The sequence below is a fragment of the Paramormyrops kingsleyae genome, chromosome 23, assembly GCF_048594095.1.
Source record: "Paramormyrops kingsleyae isolate MSU_618 chromosome 23, PKINGS_0.4, whole genome shotgun sequence".
NCBI lineage: Eukaryota > Metazoa > Chordata > Actinopteri > Osteoglossiformes > Mormyridae > Paramormyrops > Paramormyrops kingsleyae.
The window spans coordinates 4869115-4891292 of NC_132819.1; the positions used below are offsets into that span (position 1 = coordinate 4869115).

Below are 22178 nucleotides of genomic sequence, written 5' to 3' on the forward strand. Positions count from 1 at the left end.
ATTTTTGATCTGCGAGCAATAATATGGACTGTCTGCAGGTCCCCATGGATCAGACTGGGAAACACTGATCTAGTCTTTTTCCTGACTAAAAAATAAAGTCAATCACTCTCATTGCACCACCCAAGAGCTGTATGCAACTTGCTACAGACTGTAGAACAACAACAAAAGCATGGGTCATAATCGACATGTTTTATTGTTTTAACCAAACAGACTTGAGGCTACAATAGAAGAGAAGGCTGAGAGATGCAAGCTGGGCATCATTCTGCCTAAAAAGAAGGATTTCCAGGTTCTGCCAAGAAAAAAAAAAACTTATGAACAGATCAAGGGCTTCTGTAAGCGATTAGACGGGCAGACTACAAGCATTCAATTTTGCCAATCTTCATCATGATGTTTCAGATAAAACAGATAAAACAAAGAGAATACCTCAAAAACCTCAATCAAGTGTCATGCAGGGCTTACGAAGAAGAGCCAGAGGAATGAAAGGGATAGCAAACTTTAAATTAATAGTAGTGGAAATATATTCTGAGCATGGAATTCAGCAGTCTAAGCAACATGTAGTGGAACCTTTAAAGAATCAGTGCTGGAAATGGGTTGAGTGTGTCAAGCAACCCGCCTGCATACATTCAGGCTACCATTTCATTATGGTTTAACAACCAGCATAACCGGGAAGTTGAGTGTATGGTTCATAACACACACCAAGACTCCCATTTAAAATTTTGCATTTGGTAACTAGTACTTAATTTGAAGTGTTTTTTTTTTTTTTTTATATATAAATAAAGATTCCTTTTCCTGGAAAACTAGGTAGTTTACTGATACTTGGGAGACATACCATTTCTGAAAATCTTTTTAGATAATGTTAAATTCTGTTTCCAAAAAGTAGCTGAAATATATGCAATTAAATGTGTGAAATCAGTCAGGCTATTAATATGGAACGATTGCCATTAGATTGATTTCTGCAGCAGTTTGACAGTGTTCAAAATCCATTCACCCTGAAATGCATGGCTGTTTAAAGCACAGGAATTCCCCACATTTTTCAGAATTAAAACCACATGTTTTTGCTGACAAATGATTGGCATCACAGGATTTTTTTTTCTTTTTACACTGAAATGGGCTCAAAGGAGAAGGTGTCAGCGAATCTGCTTCAGTGTGGAAGGTCATCGCCCGCTTTGACGGGCGCCCCCTGCTGGCACATTACAACTAAAACCAAAACCATGTGTTGCTAAAACCTCAGTTCCCTTGCTTCATCTGAACAGAAACTGTTTTAAAAAAAAAAAAAAAAAATTAAAAAAAAAAAAGGCACCCACTCCTTTAGTATAAAATGTATCAATTTTCAGCCAGTTCATACAAACTCCATGTTCAGAAAAATACTGTGCCTGGAAAATACTGTGCCTTCTGGCCTTTTAAAAGTCAGAAGCACTTTTTTTTTACAATAATTAATGCTAAATAAAAATATAATTGAATAAATTTCCGTAAAATAGAAATATTTGAAAAAAAAAGGAAAATCTATAGGATCCAAGTGTCACAAGTGACATATATTACTAAATATTTGGTCAACACTGCCGTGCATGCCATGCCCTTGACTTAAAGTGGTCTTTGCCATTTCCCAGTAGGGTTTGCACAGATACATGAAGCCAAACACCCTCAAATCTGTGCGATGCATCAAGAAAATACTTATTTGCAAGTCATGTCAAAAGGGAAAGCATTGAAAATTACTTAGATATTAAAGCCCAGAAAGCAACTATAGATTTACTTGTACTGAAAGCACAGCGACATACAGCAAACAGTTGACTTCAAATTGTAAAACTAACAAATTCAAACAAACAGGATTTCAACAGGATTAGCAAACAGCTATTTTAAATGGAATAGTATTACACATCTGATTACCAAAAGTTTCGAAATTGTCTTTTGTTCTTAATTACTCTTTGTACAGAGAAACAAAGCTGGTGTTCCCTCTTAATTAACTTGACACCTAGTGGCCAGAACTTGTAATTGCACTTTAAAGAAATCAAAATACCAGTAGGTATCCTTTTCAAACCAAGGCTATATTGTTCATCACTACTTTACTGTATGAAATCTCAGCAACTCAGCTTGACTGTAACCAAGACTCACATTATCCAATCCTGGCATGTGAATGTGTCTGGTACAATTTTAAGTAGCTATTTTCTTCCATTTTCTTCTAGGTGCAAAACCCTAGAACGCCGATGCTATTTTCTCACTCAAACCCGAAAACCCGCCTTGGTAGTTTGGCGTGGCAGCAGAGCCGTGGCGTTAAGCACTGTCTGTGACAGCCTAGGAGAGAGCAGGAGAGAGAAGGCAAGAACTGATTAGGTATCAGATGGACAGAAGGACAAACCCAAATGACAATTTCAAGTTACAGAGCAATGTTGGCACCGAATTCCACTGTACTAAATCCAGACATAGCAAGTGCTTCCCATTTCTCCATGCCTAACAATATGCGTTTTTGAATCACTTAATTCGACAAGCTGACTAAGGCTCAACTGAATCAGCCAATCACTGCATGAAGGTTTCCCAAGCTCACAACATTCCACTAACCTTATCAGATGTCAACTGGCTCTCAGTTGGTGGGTTGGCTTGGGCCTCTGGCTTTGACTCGCCAGTGGCAGTTGGGTCTGCTGCAGGAGGTGGAGTCACAAGGGTAGCAGACTCCGCCCCTGCAGTATCATTAGGCTTTGGGTCCACATGGTCGCTGGTGGCACCTTCAGCGTTTGATGTCTTGCTCTCTCCTTTACCCTCCCCCAGCCCCTCTGCCTCAGGGTCCTTGGATCTCTTGGGGGAGGCCTGGGAAGTGAAAACCAGCTTCAGAACCGTCGATTGGTTACAGCTTGCGTGATCATGCACCACAGGCTTGCACTTTTTGTGAATCTGTACCATTTTAAATGTGATACAAAATGCATAGACTGTGACTCCACATGTGCATAAGCCCTAAGGCTATTATTTAAAACAGGTGTGCGGGCCCCATCAGCCCAGCAGACCCTGGCTAGGCTGACTGAACACTTGCACCTCCAACGAGTCCTCCGCTCTTCGCTTGACTCCCCCCTTCTCGTTTTTCTCATCAATGACGAGGTTGCCCTCGTCTTCATCACTGCTGCCTTCGGGCCCAGGCTCGGAGTCACCCGTGGGCTTCTCTGCCCCCTCTGAGGAAGCGTCCTTCTTTGTCGGCTGTGAATGAGGGACTGGTGAGAACACAGACCTCCTGGTGGACGAAACTGCCAGCAGAGGGCGAGCTGCCTCACCTCATATCCCGCTGCCTTAACCGTGGGGTTGTTCTCAATCTCCCAAAGACCCTCACTGAAACCTTTCCGCTTAGTGGGCTTCCCAAACTTCTCCTTGCACTCTTCATATGGAAACAAGTCCTTGGGTCCAAGGAAAGCCCTGCAGAGATTCACAAATCACTCGTAACACTCAGCCATAGAGAAAGCCAACCTCCAATAAGGTTCCATGGAGACAATACCATTAGCGATGCGCTAGGCTAGCTAATTTAGACAACTGACTATAGCATGACCTTCTCGAATATGCTACAGTAGTGTTTCCCAACTTGTTCCTCAAGGACCCCCAGATGGTCCAAGTTTTTGCTCCAGAACCAAATTGGGAAACACTGCACTACACTATAATTCCAGAAAAGTGAAACTTTAAGAAAATTACTTTACAATTTTAAACGACAAAAACCCACTCTATGAGGATCGTACGGTTGCTCACTGGGTAGCAGTGCATGTTTACACCTGTGTGTGTGACCCCTGCTGGTATCCCATCCAGGGTCTACCTCTGCCTTATGCCCTATGCTGCCTGGGACAGCATACTCACGTCTCGTGCGTCCCAAAGAAGAACACCTGGTACTTGTTGGAAGGAGACTTGACAGCACCTTCCGGTAACTCATCAATCTGCAAGAGATGACCCAAAAAAAAAAAAAAAAAAAAAAAAAAGTACAGCACAGGTCAATCAGCAGAACAAGAGTGTTTCACCTAAGATGTTGCACTAAGATTAACTAAGCAGGTTTAGGGTGGGGATGCTTGTTATACAGATAATGCCATACAGCATTGTTAATTATTATTCCATTAATCCCATGTCACTCCATTTGAAAGGATACAAAATACCTAAGGATTGGGGGTTTCACTAAGAATTCAAGCCGAGTGAAGAGTGAATAAATGACAGTAGTTCTAAGTGTTCCGTAACAAGATACACATGGCATGCATTTACAGGCCTCAGAACAGCAGCTTCTGTAGCACAGAAGCTCTTGGTTGATTTGGGGCATGCTTTGAACCCTTTTTGAACAGAGAGCACCATCTAGTGGGGTCAAAAAAATACAGCAAGTGGTTCATTTGGCCATCACTAGAAGCTGGAATCAAATTTATATTTTTACAGACGCAAGAACACTGCTTTGTGTGTTGACAAGTTATGGCAAAACCACTAACTTATTTGACACACTGTATTGGTAGATAATTTCTATTTGGGTATAGTTTATTTCTTTTTATTTGTTCGGCTATTTATTTTTTCATTTTAATTGTATAATTGTAATATTATTTGTAGTGTGGTATAGCCCAACAGAAGCCACATGGGCCACAAATACGCTGTGATGTCATCTATAGACTGTGTGCAACTGGCAGTTCAAAGGTCAAACGCTATCCCAGAATGCCACAGGACAGATCGGGACATTGATATTCTAAGCATTTCTTACACTGTCCAAATGTTTGCCATAGTGGTTTTCATTTACCTGTATAATAACTGCAAATACACAAATAATTAAAAGAAAAATACAGCTCTTATGGCATAAAGAAATGGGTGACCCTAAAATTATGGCTTATTCTGGGAATATTATGATAAGATCATTTTTAGACTAAACAGAGGAAGAGAGCAAACAGCAATAATGTGGACAGATTCAATCATCAAAACAAAAAAGCATGCTACAGAGAATCCCGAAGACCCAGCCAGAGGACAGGACATTCCGGAGAAACACCATTTGCCAGGGGCTGACTTGTCAGCATCCAATAGTAATAAAACTGGTAACTAGCAGAAAAGCATTATGCATCGTTACAAAACCTAACTTAGCTGTGCATTAAAGGATGAAAATTAGGTACAATCTCAGAAGTTACCGAAAACCGGGGAACAACACAGCTACAGCACAGCCCTGGGGAAAACATTATACCAAACATATCAAGTGTTTTCAGAGAAAACCTGCAAGCAAATTTCAATGAAATGACTGAAAAGTGGAAAATCTATGTCTTTCATATTGCCTGTAGCTCCCCCCCAAAACACAAACACACACACACACACACACACACACACACAGGAACACAGAGCCGTTATGTCCCGCAGCCTCCAGTTTGCCCTGCTGGCGCCTGTCCCAGCAACATCTGTGGTTGCCAAATTATGATTACAACTTCCACCCTCCACCCCCCTGCATGTAGCTGCTGCTGTTCAAACTTGCTCCAAGGCAACTAGCAGTCAAAACTCGTTCATATCCATATTCACAAGCACACAGACAGTTCTTGTCCTTCAAATCAACACTGAAAAATAAGGCCTTTTTCCCCCCTTATTCGACATGTGCCTCGATTTTGGTTTCTCTGTCCCCTTGGTGAGAACATAGATCAGTCAGATGTTTAGAGATCATCTTGACTTTTCCCAGTTCTCCACAGTTACTAATCAGAGCTACAGAAGGAGACACAACCTGTCCTTTGCTCTTTATCTTCGCTTAAGGGCAACCAGCCAAACCAGTGGATTAAAAAAAGGACAATTTAATTGCCCCGGAAATAATGAACAACCGATGACTTTACGTTTTAATACTTTCAACCAAACACATCTCTCCCCAGGAGAATAAAACAAATCTGAAATCCACGCCTTGGTGAAGAAGCTTTGTCCCAATATTGAGTTCTATCCAGACTATTAGAGCCTTTGCCAACCCTGCCAAATGGGACACCCTTATACACCCCACTCCACTGTTGTCAGGAAACAGGAGCGGGAGGGGGGAAAGCACACTGGGCGGTTGGGCCTGAGTCACGGTGCAAGCACCAGCCAGCCACCCGCCCGCTCACAGCGCTCCAGCTCGCTTCCTGGCGGGTGCTGTGCCAAATGTTCAAACAGCCTCCCCAGATCGCCTATCAGGGCAAGATAACACGGCTCACTATCAGACTCAATGTGAAACGGGGCACTGTAGCAGCCCAGGTACAAGACAACATAATAATCCCGAGTACTGCGGTGGGACGCTAAGGCAAAGGTACTGTATTTACAGAATTCCAGCAAAAGAATTTCCCATTCATGCATCTCTTATAAATAGGTTATGATGTTGTATATCCGCTCAACACAACATACATTTTATACTACATTTTGTACACCCTAAGATTTTAAATAAGCACTTTCTCTCGATGAAACATACCTGGCCATGAAAATTTACAACTAGATAAACTGGATACGCCCTACAGTTGACACAATAACTTCAGAGTAGAATTGGAAGGCAATGTGAGACCACACGTGTCACGCGACTCCGTGCGTCTTAGCGGAGGGCAATTGAAAGAAACGTGTAGATCACAACCGATCCAATAAAGGTGTACTTTGTATCGCCTTCCCAGACTTACTGTCAAAATCTTTGAATCCCTATGATGCAAACTACATTGACCAGCACGAAACAACGACTAAACTTTCCATGCTTGCATGTCTGTCCAAAAGCGACTTAAGGGTGGAGGAAACCTCATTATTTACACACACACAAAAACAAAAACCAAACTAAAACCATCACACAATATCTAAAATATTAAACCAATGTGCTAGACTTGGGTTATTCAAACAGTAAATCAACTACATTTGGCACCCAGTCTTGTCAACTCCTATTGTTCACACCGAGCAAGGATGAATGAACCAACTGAATGCATCCTGCAAACGGCTCGATGAGAGTATACAAGTAATTTATCACGACTGGCAAACGACTGCTGGGATGGTGTTTGAATAGAGAGCCATAGAGGCCATGGAGTTTGCTGCGGTTAATACGTAGGTAGCTGCCTAGATGTGTGATACGCGCATAGTAATCGACGAAAGACTTGGTGAACACTACAGTGGGCATTAGGCAACCGTGCCTACAATTATCTACTGTATTTGCCCAAGTTGTGCTGTTGATCACACAGCGAAGCCCCTTTCCGTGTTGTTATCGCTGCAAACACGCTGCTCCGCCTGAGGGACTTTGCGCTGCGTAACCGTCCGCCCACCTCAAGCCCTCTCGCCAGCCCTGCCTCCCCCACGTTTCCCCATTTTCCTAACAAGTGCCGCGCTTTACGGCACCAACACGGGTACCGTGTCATTCCCGATATTTTCCCCAAATGTTCAACAAAAAAAACCCATTCCCGCGCCGGTTTTCACACGTTGAGCGGTTAAAAAAAACGCGACTAGGAAGAGCTCAGGGAGAAACCTCCGGGTGTCTCGCCGACCCGCCAAATTATGGCAAAAAATCGGCGAGGCACGTCTTGCAGTGGCGGCTGGTTATCTACACGGCTAACGGGCTAAGCTCGGCGCTGTAGGCCGCGTCAGACACTGCGTGAGGCGGACCAGCGCGCGGGCTAAGCCACGCGCACGTTATAGCCCGCTCGTGCTCCGAAAAAGTAACACGCCAAATGCCTGGCAAGGGAACACCTTCCAGCAGCCCGGGCAGCTGGCAGGCAGATAAAGTTTGAGCGGGGGACCAAGGCTAGGCCCAAAACAAATGTCCACAATTACTGAAGATACAGTCCGCGTCTCCCACCACAGCAATAAAAGTTGCGTCGGTTTTAATGCTTGCAGGTACTCACCCTCGCCGGCCAGTGGGGATATCCCTTCATTTTTGCAAACACAAGATCGCCAGGTTTGTATTCTCTTTGCCTGTTCGATCTGGGCATGTTCTTTTTTATAAACAAAAGTAAAAGCGTTAATAAAACCTTCCCCTTGATAAAACCGAATAGTATGCCGTTTATAAGCACTCGCGCACTTGTTAGCAAGCCGGGTTGCTTTATCACTAGATAAGCCACCCAGAAGAACTTTTTAAAAATCCAAATTAAATCGTGCGTAAAATGGAAACGTGCCTGCAACCAAGATTCGCAAAACTTTACACTGCGCTGCCGTTTTCGATATTTACGACAAGCACACGACGGCTTGTAGTTACTTTTTGCCGCTCGCTTTTATCAGATATTCCTGCTTCCAGAGTTCCAACCCACACTCTCTTCTATCTCCTTGTTTTTGTTTGAAATTGGAACCGCTTCCCTCCTCCGAACAGAAGCACCCCCTCTTGGTTCCTCACTTCGAGGTTGATTGGTTTGGTCTGACTACGAAACACGAAGGCTCTATAGTAAGGCGTCACGAATCGATAGGTACTCACAGCGCGCAGTGGATATATCAAACAAGAAACCTTAAAAATAATTAGTTGTGCACATTATTGTGTACATTATTTATACTAGGGTCGTTTTATTCACTAACACTGAAATTTAAAATTGTTCACACGTTATGCACATTTTATATACAAACCAAAACACGTGTTCTGAGTGAGTGTAAAGTGCTGATTTCTAAATGTATTTCTAGAAGGAACTGCAGACATAATTAGATACAGAAGTACAGCATGGAATTAAATCCACTCAAGAAAAACATATGGACAATTATTATACAATATTATTATATAATATATGCACACGTTTTAATAAATTTTTTCATATTTGCTATGTTAATAAACCACGGCTAAATGTCCTTTCTCTTTGTATAAATTACCAATAATTAATCAGCGTTTCTAAATATTAAATAATCTAGTTTGGTAAAATACTAAATATTCTTCTCTTTTAAAGGTATAATTATGATTTCATGAAAATAAAATAGGTTCTAACTGATAAAAAGGCTTCATTCTATTGATGATCAAAAGTGGGAGATTTAACACATATAATCATCAGTAATTGCTGTATTGCTGTACCCTTGTATTAAACTTTTAGCTGATTTAAAAAAATGAAAACAGGTAACTTGACTTGGGCATAAAGTGGATTTGACATCAAAAACCATGACTGTATTAGTGTGACCTTTGCACTGAATCTGGTTAAAAATAGCTTTACTTTTTGCTCTAATCAGATATTTGGCTTCATATTATTTGGTATTTGTCACATTCCCCTATCCGTTTATTATTTAAGAATATATAGTACTGTATATGAACATTACCTAACAGGATCATTCCCTTTTAAAAATCCTCTCTAAAATTCATTACTATAGATTACTCTTATTTGCCAACAGTAACTGTAAAAATAAAACTACAACACTGCTGGGCAATTTCTGCAGAATGATGGCCTACATATTGTAATGGCTAATAACTTGAATCATACCATGCAGTATTGTGATTAAATGGAGACCTGTGGGCTGTGACCTGTACTACGAATCGGGGTTGCTGGTTTATTGGGATAATTTATCGGATTTAAGGTACCACAGTTTAAATGGACTTCATATTCGTTCACTTACATTTTGCCCAGACTACCTTAAATCCGACAAGTTACCTCGATAAGCCAGTAACCCCGCTTCGTAGTACAGGCCCCTGGAGGAATAGACCATGACCATGCATATGACTTTTCAATATTTTAGCATGAAAGGTTAATTCCTGATAGGTGACGTTGTCCCAAATCAGTACCTGAGGGGACGATATCATTTTTGTAGCTGTTTTCATATAAACATTCCGGTTCAAGAAAAATGAAAAAATTCAAGGGCGTACGTAATGTTTGTCATAATCCGAAGGTGTAATGTTCCAAAAAGCACTTTCTCTACAGTCCTTTGAGATTATTTTGATAAGGTATAGATAGTTAGCAAAATATATTTGTTTGGCTGGCGTTTATACTCAGAACTTACAGTTCTTACTGATTTATAGACATGCGATGAAAACATATTATTTGTGTCTGTGCAAATAATCATAAGTATCACTATGTAATACTCACAATTTTGAACATTTTATTATTATTTGCATTTGATCAATAGTTTATTGTTTGCTTAATTATACCCATTTAGGACTCTCACGGAACTCAGGTGTGTTTTTAAGTAAACTGAAAAATATAGGCTTGTGAAAAACCAGACAAGAGCGCCTGTCATTAGTCGCGTTTTTTGACTCGCTGCGCTCGTATGATCCTCACAAACATGAACTTATGGCGGCCCAATAGCGCTGCGCAGCAATGATGATCTCGAACACCTCTATGTCTGAGTATCTGCGCAGGATCGTAACGGCGCTGCTGTAGGCTAAATACAAACAATAATATATCGCTGCAGTTTAGGTATTTTCATGCTAAAAGGAATGTCGAGTTGTTCGTTTTTTAAACGCCATGTGAACACCTGCGTATTAAATGGACAATATGAAAAGTGCTTTGGAGTCTAATTTAATAGTTATAATAAACGAGCTGTCGCGGCCTACTTAGCCCTCCGTCGCCCATCCCCGGCCTTAATTTCGCGCAGTCGCTGGATCGTAGTGCCGCTTCAGGCGAAGGTGTTCGTTCATTTTTATTGGGAAATCGCTTCATTTAATACGTTTTTCTCAAACGGCTTTTTGTTGCAACAACGCTGATGAGAAAGTAACCTTAGTATCACCTAAGTTTACCTATGTTAGTATGTAATGCTGCAAAACCAACGGGATTTAAATGCAGCCTAACCTACCAAAATTAATCGGTATCTTAAAAGGGGAATTAGCGTGTAACAAAATACGTCTTTTGTGACCGGGTGTTCTGGAATTTTTAATTGAGAGAATTTGGGGGGAAATACTGCTAACAGATTTTATGCAGAATCATAGGCGTCGCTTTCTAATTTTCGTGCTTGGCATTGAGTTTGCATAGGATAACAACAACGTGTGTGGATTACATTTTAGCAAGGTATATTTACGGTTATTGCAAAACAGCCATGTCTTTGGTAGCGTATGGTAGTAGTGATGAGAGCGACAATGAAGACTCGCCAAAATCTTTGGGAGCCGGAGGCAGGAGCGCTGGACTTTTTGCGAGCCTCCCTGCACCTAAAAATCCCAGTGCGGAGGGTCTCAGAGACGCTGGAGCAAATGTCCCGCAACCTCGAGATGTTCCGCAGATCTCCGGGGCCACGCAGCTTACGGCGGTCCCCAACCCCAGCCAGAAGTCGGACTCTAAAGGCAACGAAGACACATTAAGTCTGGGGTTTCCCCCTTCAAGAGGTACGTTGAGTCAAGAGTCGTCGACTGGACTACTTTTAAATTTGCCTAAACCGAAGAAGCGCACGGAACCAGTGAAAATTACCATTCCTGAAATTCAGAGAGGCGACGTGAGTATGAAGAAATCTGACAACATTCATTCATTCTCTATTAGTGCACGATTTTCTTTTAACCACACTCGTTGCTGGCCAAAATATTTGGGTGGTATTCACAATTATTGAATGATTGCAGTCACAATGTTGGTAATTAATTTATAGTAGTTACTTATCATAAACTGAGTCACTTCTGTCCCAACAATAACTGGAGAGGCAATTTAATAGTTCATTTTAATATAGCCATTTCTGTTCAAGAAATTAAACAGGGGCTTTGCCATTCCTTTAACAGTCAGATTCAGATGAGGATGAACCAGCGAAGAAGAAGGTACTGCCTCAGGTAAGATTACTCTGGAACTGGTCTGTATCTGGGAAGTGCACCATCGGCATGCACTGACAGCGCCCCCTGTACGTTGCTCGCTGCTAGGGCTCTGGTGGCGGCCTCTCATCTCTCCTGCCTCAGCCACGGAATCTGGTCCTCAAGGAAACCCAGCGGCCCTTGGTGCCGCACACCCTCACCAAGCGTCCTCAGGAATCCAGGACACCGGCTCGCTCGCTGGGTGCCACCCCGGCTCCGGGGGTCAGCGCCTCACCCTCAGCTATCAAGGCAGCGGCCAAGTCTGCCGCCATGCAGCTGGCACGGCAGATGGCGCAAGAGGAGGACGGCAGTGACGAGGAGGTGGCCCCCGAAAACTACTTCTCCCTGCAGGACAGCGCGGAGCCACCCCCAGCTACCCCGGTTTCTGACCCCGAGCCCTCTGCTGCCTCTGTCCTGCCCCCACCCCCAGGCATGGAGGCCCCCTTTCAGTCAGATGCCCCTCTAGATTTTGGTTCCGTCCCACAGGGATGCACGAGACCTAGTAGTACCTGGGAAGGGCAGGAGATGGATTCATACTACCCTCAGTACCAGGATGCCACTGGTCAAATTCCAGCAGCGGATGCATTTTCCCAGGTATCGTCAATGCTGCACATATAAACAATTTAATTATACTCAAGATAGATGCTACACATTGACATTTTTTTTTATACGTGCACATAAGTACATCAGCCATATTAGTATCACACTCGGCACATCTTTACAAACTGCTCTTGTAGGTCAAAAGGTGATAAGTGACACTCTTCCACTGCATTTGGTAGTGACTTGCCACAAATCTCATCTAAACGTTATTTGCAGGAGTACTACTCTGGGGACTACTACCAGGAGTCTGAGAGTGGCGTGACAGGAGAGGAAGAAGCCGGTTCATCGTCCCTGTTTGACGATGAGGCGGTAAAGCAAAGCCTTTGTGTTGTTTTAGTGCAAGATGTTTGATAACATTACACTTGAATAATAATCATTCAAAAAAAGGAAAACTGTAGTTCAATGTATGTCTGATTACACGTATAAAGGATATTGACTTCTGTTGTTGCTCTACTTAACTTAGAATGGAGGCCTCTGTGTCAGGATTACGATAGTTGAAAAACTTGAATGTGGGCAAACCCTTGGGCACAAATGATGCCCAGCTTGTCTGCCTGGTTTAGGGCTTGTGTGTTTAATGTCAGTTGCCCTGTACTGCAAATGGGGCTGATCCCCATCTGATGGTACCCCACAGTTCCGGCGACTCCAGGGGAAGAGGAACCGGGGAAAAGAGGAAGTGAAATTTCTCGAAATAAAGGGAGACGACCAGCTCAGTGGGAGCCAGCAGTGGTTGACCAAAAATATGACTGAAGAGAAGGAGCAGCGCAAGTCGTTCAGCAAGGTCTGGGCCTGAGGGGAAAGGCTCCCAGCACCCTGCCACCCGTTTCATTAACTATTGGGAAGGATTTTTAATGCGATGTAGATCTAGATGGCGATCTTAGGATATACTAAGCCAGTGTTTCCCAACCCAGGCCTCAGGGACCCCCAGACGGTCCATGTTTTTGCTCCGTCCCAGTTTCCTGCCAGACAGTTCACATTTATGCTCCAGGAGCTGGGAGGGAGCAAAAAAGTGAACTGTCTGGAGGGTCCCTGCACTGTCAGAAAAAAGTACCCTCAAAAGGCACAAACTGGTACAATTGCTTGTCACTGGGGGTCTGCCAGTTGTACTCTTGCTGTCGGTAAATGTACCATTTTGTCCAATATAAGGTACAGAAATGGACTCTGAGGAACATTTTTGTACCATTGGCAGGAAATTATGGTTGTTGTACCTTAATTCTGAAAAGCTGTCCGCTAAGCAAGAAATCCTGCTTTGTGGAACACCCCCCAGGGTGGTACCCTTTTGACTGTCAGTGTGAGAACCAGGTCATGAGCTAAACGTTTACCTTTATGAACAAACCTTAGCAAAGTATAGAAGTGTTTAGTGTTCAAGTGGCTGCTTCTCAAAACTTCTGTCCCTTTCATCTTAGAAAAAAGGAGAGCAGCCCACAGGACAGCAGCGGCGTAAGCACCAAATCACGTATCTCATTCACCAGGTGAGGGCATCGATACACTAAGACAATACACACCAAGTGTGGGTCCTCTTTCTCCTACCTGTTGACATTGAGTAGCGTGATATAAGCCTACCGTTAGCTTAAAGTAAGACTGACTACTGACAGTACAAGTTTGATTGGTTGCAGGCAATCGGGTGTAACTCCAGGAATTGCCTGATATATAAATCCCCTGAATGTTAGATATCTGTTATGGACTTAAGTAGGTCATGTAATGTAGTTTTACTGTGCAGGATGATATACATTCATTTGAATACAATGTTTCCTTAACACAGTACCAGAAGTTGTTTCAGTGCCTGACATTAAACATGGCCATCTTATTTACAGGCAAAGGAGCGGGAACTGGAGCTGAAGAACAGCTGGGCCGATAACAAACTGACCCGTCGGCAAACGCAAGCCAAATACGGCTTCTAGTGACCACGGTTTGGGGCGGCTAAACTGGAAGAACACATTAAAACTAAAGTAGTACCCCTCAGCTTGGGTCATATTTATATATGAGGTTTATTGTTATAGGGGCTCAGTGTTGCATCTTATTGACCTGATAGAGCAGTATTTCCCAACCTGGTCACTGCGGTCACACATATTCCACATTTTTGCTCCTACCCAGTTCCGCTAGATCAAAAACATGGACCGTCTGTGGGTACCTGAGGAGCAGGTTGGGAAGTACTGATAGAGGATTAGACTCCTCAGGCATCTGCTCCCTTTGTCTGCCTGTTTCCCCTCTTTACGTTTGTGTAATTCTACCATTTAGTTTGGCTTTTTTTTTTTTTTTTTTTTTGGTACTCTGGCACTGTTGAAGCTATAGGGAGGGGGAAAAAAAAAAATTCACATTCTAACTTGGAATTTCCTGGACTTGTGTAGATACATGTTGTGGAAGTCAAATTGTTGATAGACTTAATCCTGGGTTGGTTCTTGTGGCTCTAGTTAGTCATACAGAACAAATTTATTGGTTAAAGTAAGGTTCCCTTGAACTGTCCTGAGGGACTGCTCTAACAAAAAACCATTGATACTCCGATCTCAGATGTTGGTGATAGACAATCCAATTACAGGCAGGATGACAGTATTGCTGGCCTAGCAGCAGCATGGAGAGTCCTGCTACTCATGGCTCTATTCCTTCAACACTTCATGCAGTGCAGGGTCACTGGAAGCCTGGAGCACATCCCGGAAAGCAAGCTGTTGGACACACTGGATGGAATGCCAGTCCAATATCTCTGCAATTTAGAATAAACTTGTGTGGAAACGGGGAGAATGTGAAAACTAATGTATCCGAGAACATGCTGCAGTTCTCGGAACCACTCTGCTATATTTTCAAAGCAGTAAAAACCTACAAATGTTTGTCAAGTGATAACTAAACATGGACTTGGGTGAAGATGTATCAGCTGAAATTAAATGTATAAAAGCACCTCCACTACATGTTGTGACTACCTGTGCTTCCAGCAACCTACAGGAGCTGCCTGAGTTATAAAGTTCAAAATAGCCAGAGACCTACTGGAGCAGAGTATATTGGCAACATACAGAATGCAAAAGATCAAGTATCAAACATATTTATTAAGGCAGATTGAACAGCTGGAGCACAGTGTTCTCATCTCTTTGTCTTACCCACGAAAAACTCATTACATGCAACAGTCAGTGTTGCCACCAGAACAACAAATTCCTTAAAGTCCACTTCACCATCACGGTTCTCATCCAGGTCATTCATGAGCTTTTCCACAAACATTGGATCCTGGCTCACCTAAGAGGGAAGACAGATGTGTTTGTTCTACATCAGGGTTCTTCAACTCTGGACCTCGATTCCAAATCCAGGCCATGTTTTCAGTTCTCCCAAGTAGTTGTTTAATAATGACTGATTCGGATTGGTCAGAGGCTTCACACCTGACTGACAGGTAAAGGAAGGCTGGAAAACCAGCAGTGCTCGGACCTCGAGGACCGCGAGTTGAATAACCCTGTTCTAGATCATTTGGCAGTTTGTTCATTTTGTTTATGCAGATAGCAATGTGTCAACCCAGTCCTTGGGGGACCCCCCCAACTGTCCACATGGACCATCAGGGAGTCCCCAAGGACTGGATTGTCAAACATTGTTTAGCATGTAAACCCAAGCTTGCCAAAAAACACATTGAATTCACTGTGGGAATTCACCTGGAACAAGTGTAACATGGGACGCTTAAGGCCAAGGATCAAAAACTCACAGCAAGGAACTCGCGAAGCTCATTTTGCAGCAGGCTCTTCATTTCTGCATTACTCAGCTTGTGCTCGTCTCCCTCCTTAGAAGAGTATTTGTGAAATACCGCGATCAGACTCTCCATCACACTCTGAAGCTGGGAAGACATTTTTCTCCGAGAAAGTTTGTCTTACAGGAACTGTGGAGGAAAGTTTCATGGAGTAATACTAGAAGCCAACTAACCTGCCAGTGACCTGCTAGTAGCTCTGCACAAGAATGAAAAACATTTTATAGATCCAAAGTTAATCAAATGCACAACTGTTCAGCTGGCTGCTCGGAAACTTAAAATGTTCATCCAAAAACTCAGACGCAAACCTTTAAAAGCATTGTATCATGAAAACATTACTTTGAAGAAAGTCTTCTGCAAAATGGTACCTTGGTAGGTTGAGTTTACTCATACATACCACAGAGCATATCAGACAGGATTACACACAACTGCTTGCAAGCAAGTTTGTCAGCAGCAGATAGAAAACACATGCTTAGACTGTCCGTACTTCAAAATTCCAAAAGCTTCCTAAAACCTAAAAGGGACAACTCAATAGTATGTATGACTTCATACCATTAAAACAATCCAATAAAAGGATTTCCTTCTTAAGAAGCAGAAAATGTTTCAATTTATAAATGTTGTTCGCAATCAGTAGGAGAGTGTTAAGCATAGATCATTAAAGACAGAAGAGGAGTAATTTATTTAGGTGCTCTTGCTTATTTATGCAGAGCCAGCCCTGGCAACCACAAACACAGCAGTCAAATAATTAAAAATAACTTACTAATTCATAATTTCTTCTGGCACATTATAAACCAATACTAGTTAAACTAAGGATAACCTTACCTAGTGTACCTTGTTAATGTCAACCAGCAGCTCCTTATGTTTGCATCCTAATAAGGCACCTTCCCTCTTAAAAAAGGACGTCTTACATGTTCATTAACAACACATGTGTAATTGCTAATGTCTGCTAATTACTGAGTAGTTGAAGAAATTACTCCCCAATTACTCCCCATTTTTTCCACTAATATTTGGGATGATGCTATTATAATTTTCTGCATTGTGTGTAGTTTTACGGCCAGGTTCTATCAGATAAACCTTAAAATATACTGAAAAAGATGAGGTTAGCAGGTTTTAAAGACACGTAATTTGTATATTTCTACCCAAACGTATTTGCACCTGAGTTTAATTAATGTCCAAAGGATGACTGCAATTAAGTGTTGAAAAGCCAGCAATCTTATCCGCAAAGGGCCAGTGTGTATGCGGGTTGTTGGGATAACCTGTTGGTCAGCTGTCCAAACTCAGTTGTGAGGACTCTTCAGTCAATCAGTCCTCTAATTAGTAATCTAATTAGGGAGCTGCAGTGAAAACCCACATACACAGAGACCCTTTCCGGATGAGCAATATTTCCCAATGCGGTCCATGTTTTTGCTCTCTCCCAGTGGCCTGCATTTTTGCTCCCTCCTGTGAGCTTGGAGGGAGCATGGACTGTCTGGGCGTTCCTGACAACCGGGTTGGGAAACACTTTCCTAAAGGGTTACCTACACCAGACAGAGCAGTAAGGGAGGTGGAAGCTAGGAGGCAGCTCAGGGGTAGGTAATGGGTGCAGTGCAGAACAGAAACATTTCTGTTGCAGGGTGTCAGTCTCATGTTGTCTTCAGCTTTTCAGCAGAAAATCATAAGGCCAGCAGGGGACTGAAAATGTAGTTGTCAGTTTAAATCTGGGTGATATTGGGACTTAGTCATCCTGTACCCAATTAGAGTGTGTATTCTCGTACTCTCTCTCACTCTCATTCATATAGACTTATAGAGAGTAAACACCAAGAACCTAACAATGGGAATCGTGAGCTCATTAGTGAAGCAAGTCTTCACAATGTTAAATTCCTTATAATTCAAAACTGATAAAATTACTGTTTCCTTCCTGACTTAAAGTCCGGCTGTCTGTGAGAGGGGGCTAATTTGGAACAGGGGGGGATGTCCCCAGAGTCCGCTGCTGTGGAATAGGGTCTGACGAGCAGGACGATCCCTGACGTTACATCACCACAACACCCAGACACGAAGATGCCCAATTTATCCTTGCGGGCTGTGCGCTGCTTCAGTAAGAAAGCCAGTGGCCAAGACAGATGATTCATAAGGAATTCATGAGACATAAAATTCCAGCCTGTAGGGGCATGACTTGCAATTCAGGTGGTCATCACAAAATACTGACGAATCAAAGACAGACGAAAAAAAGGAATTGTCAGCATTTTTAATGGAATTCCTAGTTATAAGTCAGATGGCCAGTATATGTAATCAGTCCATGACCTCTGCAATGATGTATCACTTTCACACCAAGTCATTTATCTGCCTCCCGCTGGTCAGACATTTGGGTATTGCTAAGACTCCTCATCTTTGGGGAAATCCTGTGCTTTGCCCGGTTGCTGATTCTCCAGCCAGTTTTTATAACGCTGCGTTCTTGGCTTGATGAACTTCACCACGGACATTGGGAGACGGATGGCGTTGATGCCGTTCACCTGCGGAAAGGGAAGGCCAGGACGGCGATCACCAGTTACAGATAGTGTTTCAGGGGCTGCATCTTTAAAGCCCTGAGACAACTTCAAGCCTCTGTTCCAGTGTTTCTCTTTCCTGTTCCTTGCGAGCCATCCTGCGTTTACGTGGGTGTGTTTTCGCTCCAGCTGAGTACTTGAATTAGGCATCACTGAGCCGTGACTTTGATCGATAGAATAAGTCAAATGCATTACAATCTCCAACAATACATTTCTGCTAAATCATTAGATAGTTAATTAAAAATTGACTCTTAAAAATGAATTTATTGATTATTAATATAATTAATGCCAATTATTAATTACTCATAGCCTTCAAAATAACCATGTAATGATATATCCAAATACAATCATACAACATAAATTCTTTGGTTTCAGGTTTTACAAATTATTATTATTTTTTTTTAATCATAATTGCAGCAAGGCCTTAAACGTTTCATAATTTACATTCAACCATAACATTCTTAGGGGCTTAGCTAGTCTGTGACACAGACTAAACAGCAGATGGCAGTGTCCAGGATGGAGAAACACTGCTCTAGTCAAATCACACATAATGCTGAGTGCAGATCTTCTTTAGTAGAAGCTACTGTTTCAGCTCATAACCATCCTTACTTGATTCAAGGTTGCATTTTCCTTCAGGGCTTTTTTTCCCATTTCGTCTAGAATAATGGCAAAATTGCATTTGACCTAGTAATTTTTTACTGTACTGCGTAGACACCTATTTATGAATTCTAGTCCCTATAATCGTCTATACCAGTGTTTCCCAATCCGGTCCTCAGGGACCCACAGCGGTCCACATTTTTGCTGCCTCCCAGCTCCCTGCCAGACAGTCAACATTTTTGCTCCCTAGGGAGAGAACAAAAATGTGGACTGCCTGGAGATTCCCAAGGACCAGACTGCGAAACGCTGGTCTATACTGTTAACAAGATGACTGAGTGCCTGGACTCTGTGATGAATGGTAAGTCATCCAGCTGGCAAAGAATTTCAACACCATGGCAATCAGTGCAAACAGATGGGATAAGGATTCAGGCTGGAACAAATGCCTGAGGTACGGCAAGCCAGCAGCACCTGAGCATCAGTCAGCCATCCGGGTCTCACCTTTAATCAAATGACCTACCTTGACCTCGCACCAATACTCTCCCCAACGTGTGATTGGTTCGTCCGGTAGGGTCAAGGCTTCAGGTGGTACAAACACTCCCAGCTTCAGGGAAGGAGTATGGGGGAGAAAGTCAGGTATACATATTATTCCAGCAACAGTGGGGGTGAGAAGGTCATTTCAAAGGTATCAATTCTGCAGTGGATCCCACTCTGGCAGAGCAGCAATCGATTACCTTTAAAAGGAAGTGACGACAGACAATCTCCTTTGACAGCACCCACTGCACATTGTTCTTCATCCCCACCTCCAGCCGGCAGCGTTTCAGGTACTCAACAGTCTGTGTGCAAACACAGCGATGGCCATGAGAGGGCAGTATAACTACTCTACAAAGTCCCATGTGAACTGGTTGAATCTTAAAAGCAAGTGAAAATTTAAAATTCTCTTCGATGGCAATACAGGACTAATACTCACGCCTCAGTGTATGACATTTGTAGCTAGGGGAACATAAACTCAAAGGAAATCCCATGCAGAGCTTACCAGGACGTTACATATGCCCAGCAAGGATGGTCTTACCATCTTTCCGGTGCGTGTCTGTATCCTGTCCTCCACTTTCCCCTCACGCAGTTGCTGTAATAGGGTTTGGGAGGTCAGCAGAGACAGCTCAGTTCTTCCTGAATACTAATCCAAGCTCCCTTCCCAGAAAAGGCAACACTGAATGAAATGTGGACATAGTAATTTGACAGGTCTATGGAACCAGTCCACAAGCTTAGTACAGAGCTAGTTTAGTCTAGTTTAGTAACAGGCTCAGAACTACAGATTAAAATACCTCATACAAGCCAGCACCAAATACCGTAATCACTGTAATACTGCAAAGTTATGAGACTAGAAAAACTGCCAGCTTGTAAGCACTAATTAGCCCATTAACCAGGATGCATTTTAAATCCTATTGCAGTTGGTGACAGTCAGCATTCCTTCATGCAAAGGCAAAGGTGATGAGCCTGACCCGTAATTCCTCTTGGAACATCTCCTTGTTTTCTGGCGAGGCATACACTGCCAGGCCCTCAGGCAGAAGCTTGTTGCGGCCTAAAGCTTTCTTCACGAAAACTGTGTCACCCCGGCCTCCCAGCTCTACAAACAAGGACAAACACGCATGAAATTACCAACAAAAAAATATGGTGGGTCTTCACTGGATAACAGTATCAGAAAGTCTAATTGTAAACACGCCTCTGGCTGGCAGACTTACTAGGAACAGTCTGTGTCAGGATGAGTTCCATTTTTTCGGGCTTAGCGGCGTGCTTCGTATCCTCCACAAGTCGATAAACGCGATGTCGGGGGGGGTAGAGCCTAGGGGGGCGTCCTTCTTTTGACAGTGGAACCTGCCACCATCTTTCAACTACAACTGTGTTCTAGAATTGAACAGAATAAAGATACATTATTAATCCCTGTGGGGAAATTCTCTTTTACCCCATTTTTCTCCCCATGGGAAACCTGGAGGGGTCACATCAAAGGGGCTGCCATCCTGTGGGGCCCCGAGGGATGAAGGGCCTCGCTCCAGGGCCCACAGATATGTGACTGTTCTGTCGAGGCTGGGCTCCAACCAACGATCTTCCGATCACAGGCTCCAGACAATTTCGTTATGCTTCAAAGTTTATGCTTATTATATAGGTTACACACTTTTACCCCAAAGTAAATTGTACTGTGATGATTCCATTAATAACGGCAATTAAATTTGAGGCAAATTTCCTGTTCTAAATTAAAATGTGAAGCTGATCCCGACAACTCTGCTACTAAATGCACGTAATTGTTTTAGTTAGTCGACTGAATTATTATTGGATAATTTGTAACTGCAAGAAAGCAGTATTGTACTGTGGCAGTGAACGGTTCAATGTTCATTCCTTAGAAAACACCACTGTACTAATTACAATACAGTGAAAATGAATATATTTTAGTTTTACGTCTACTTCGTAAGTAATACAACTCTTGTACAATACAATTTGATTTCATAATCACAAACACGTTAGCCCTGCTAACGTGAACGTGATATAGTCCGTAGCTACAAATTTCCCTTTAACTTACGAGGTTATAAAAATGCAGTATACCGGAGAACAGCCTTACCTTGCAAGCTGTTTGCGAGATGCGCTGAACAGTAGAAACCGTGACTTTACTTAGATCCCGGACCAAATTTTGAAGGACAAAACGACTATGAGCCAACATAATGAGCTATATGGCTAATTATCCTTATCATGAGGGAGAAAATAATAATAAACTCCTTCTGACAGCAAAGCGTAAAGCTCTGTTATAATCGGTGGTTTATATTAGTATACAACATTTTAACACATAAACAACCCAACTAACACTAACAGTCTACTTGGAAATTGCGGAACAGCATGGCGCGACACTGAGCCCAAAAAGCCCCACTTAGGTGGCCACCGCGAAGCCGGATTCATTTTGGAATCATTTTGGTACTCGTTAATAAATATAAGGTACATGTATATGAAACGTTTGTTGCTTATTCCAAAAATGTTTTAAAATTTAAACATCGGATGATCAAAGAGTGATATCACAGTCATATGCAGTTTTATACGTGCCCTAAAATACGTGCTAGTATGAAAGACGTGTGCTTCAGAGACTAATAAATAAAAAATATTG

At 42.6% G+C, this 22178-nt stretch overlaps 4 protein-coding genes across 8 annotated transcripts; 1 reads left to right on the forward strand and 3 right to left on the reverse strand.

Annotated features, from left to right (window-relative positions):
- Nucleotides 1-174: 174 nt before the first annotated feature.
- LOC111853524 (hepatoma-derived growth factor) lies at nucleotides 175-8298 on the reverse strand. 2 transcript variants are annotated; one of them, XM_023830503.2, is made up of 7 exons: nucleotides 8138-8298; nucleotides 7788-7877; nucleotides 3823-3899; nucleotides 3255-3393; nucleotides 3022-3180; nucleotides 2554-2799; nucleotides 175-2289 (listed from the first exon to the last, which is right to left on the reverse strand). In XM_023830503.2, exons 2-7 carry the CDS (start codon nucleotides 7872-7874, stop codon nucleotides 2269-2271), a joined length of 729 nt encoding a protein of 242 aa, XP_023686271.1. In that variant the 5' UTR covers nucleotides 7875-7877; nucleotides 8138-8298; the 3' UTR covers nucleotides 175-2268. The 2 variants fall into 2 exon arrangements, with proteins under 2 accessions (XP_023686271.1, XP_023686272.1); XM_023830504.2 differs by having other exon boundaries at nucleotides 8058-8298.
- Nucleotides 8299-10148: 1850 nt separating this feature from the next.
- prcc (proline rich mitotic checkpoint control factor) lies at nucleotides 10149-15097 on the forward strand. Its single transcript, XM_023830507.2, has 7 exons — nucleotides 10149-11265; nucleotides 11540-11587; nucleotides 11675-12199; nucleotides 12422-12514; nucleotides 12837-12983; nucleotides 13609-13674; nucleotides 14017-15097. Exons 1-7 carry the CDS (start codon nucleotides 10876-10878, stop codon nucleotides 14101-14103), a joined length of 1356 nt encoding a protein of 451 aa, XP_023686275.1. The 5' UTR covers nucleotides 10149-10875; the 3' UTR covers nucleotides 14104-15097.
- Nucleotides 15098-15217: 120 nt separating this feature from the next.
- Nucleotides 15218-16841, reverse strand: LOC111853529 (protein S100-A1-like). Of its 4 annotated transcripts, none has more exons than XM_023830508.1 (3): nucleotides 16737-16841; nucleotides 15876-16046; nucleotides 15218-15421 (listed from the first exon to the last, which is right to left on the reverse strand). In XM_023830508.1, the coding sequence occupies exons 2-3, from the start codon at nucleotides 16014-16016 to the stop codon at nucleotides 15272-15274; spliced, it is 291 nt and encodes a 96-aa protein (XP_023686276.1). In that variant the 5' UTR covers nucleotides 16017-16046; nucleotides 16737-16841; the 3' UTR covers nucleotides 15218-15271. The 4 variants fall into 4 exon arrangements, with proteins under 4 accessions (XP_023686276.1, XP_023686277.1, XP_023686279.1 ...); XM_023830509.1 differs by having other exon boundaries at nucleotides 16675-16751; XM_023830511.2 differs by lacking the exon at nucleotides 16737-16841 and adding an exon at nucleotides 16467-16588.
- Nucleotides 16842-18123: 1282 nt separating this feature from the next.
- mrpl9 (mitochondrial ribosomal protein L9) lies at nucleotides 18124-21949 on the reverse strand. Its single transcript, XM_023830433.2, has 7 exons — nucleotides 21645-21949; nucleotides 20773-20935; nucleotides 20533-20657; nucleotides 20103-20156; nucleotides 19765-19866; nucleotides 19551-19634; nucleotides 18124-18403 (listed from the first exon to the last, which is right to left on the reverse strand). Exons 1-7 carry the CDS (start codon nucleotides 21741-21743, stop codon nucleotides 18266-18268), a joined length of 765 nt encoding a protein of 254 aa, XP_023686201.1. The 5' UTR covers nucleotides 21744-21949; the 3' UTR covers nucleotides 18124-18265.
- Between the last annotated feature and the right edge of the window lie 229 nt (nucleotides 21950-22178).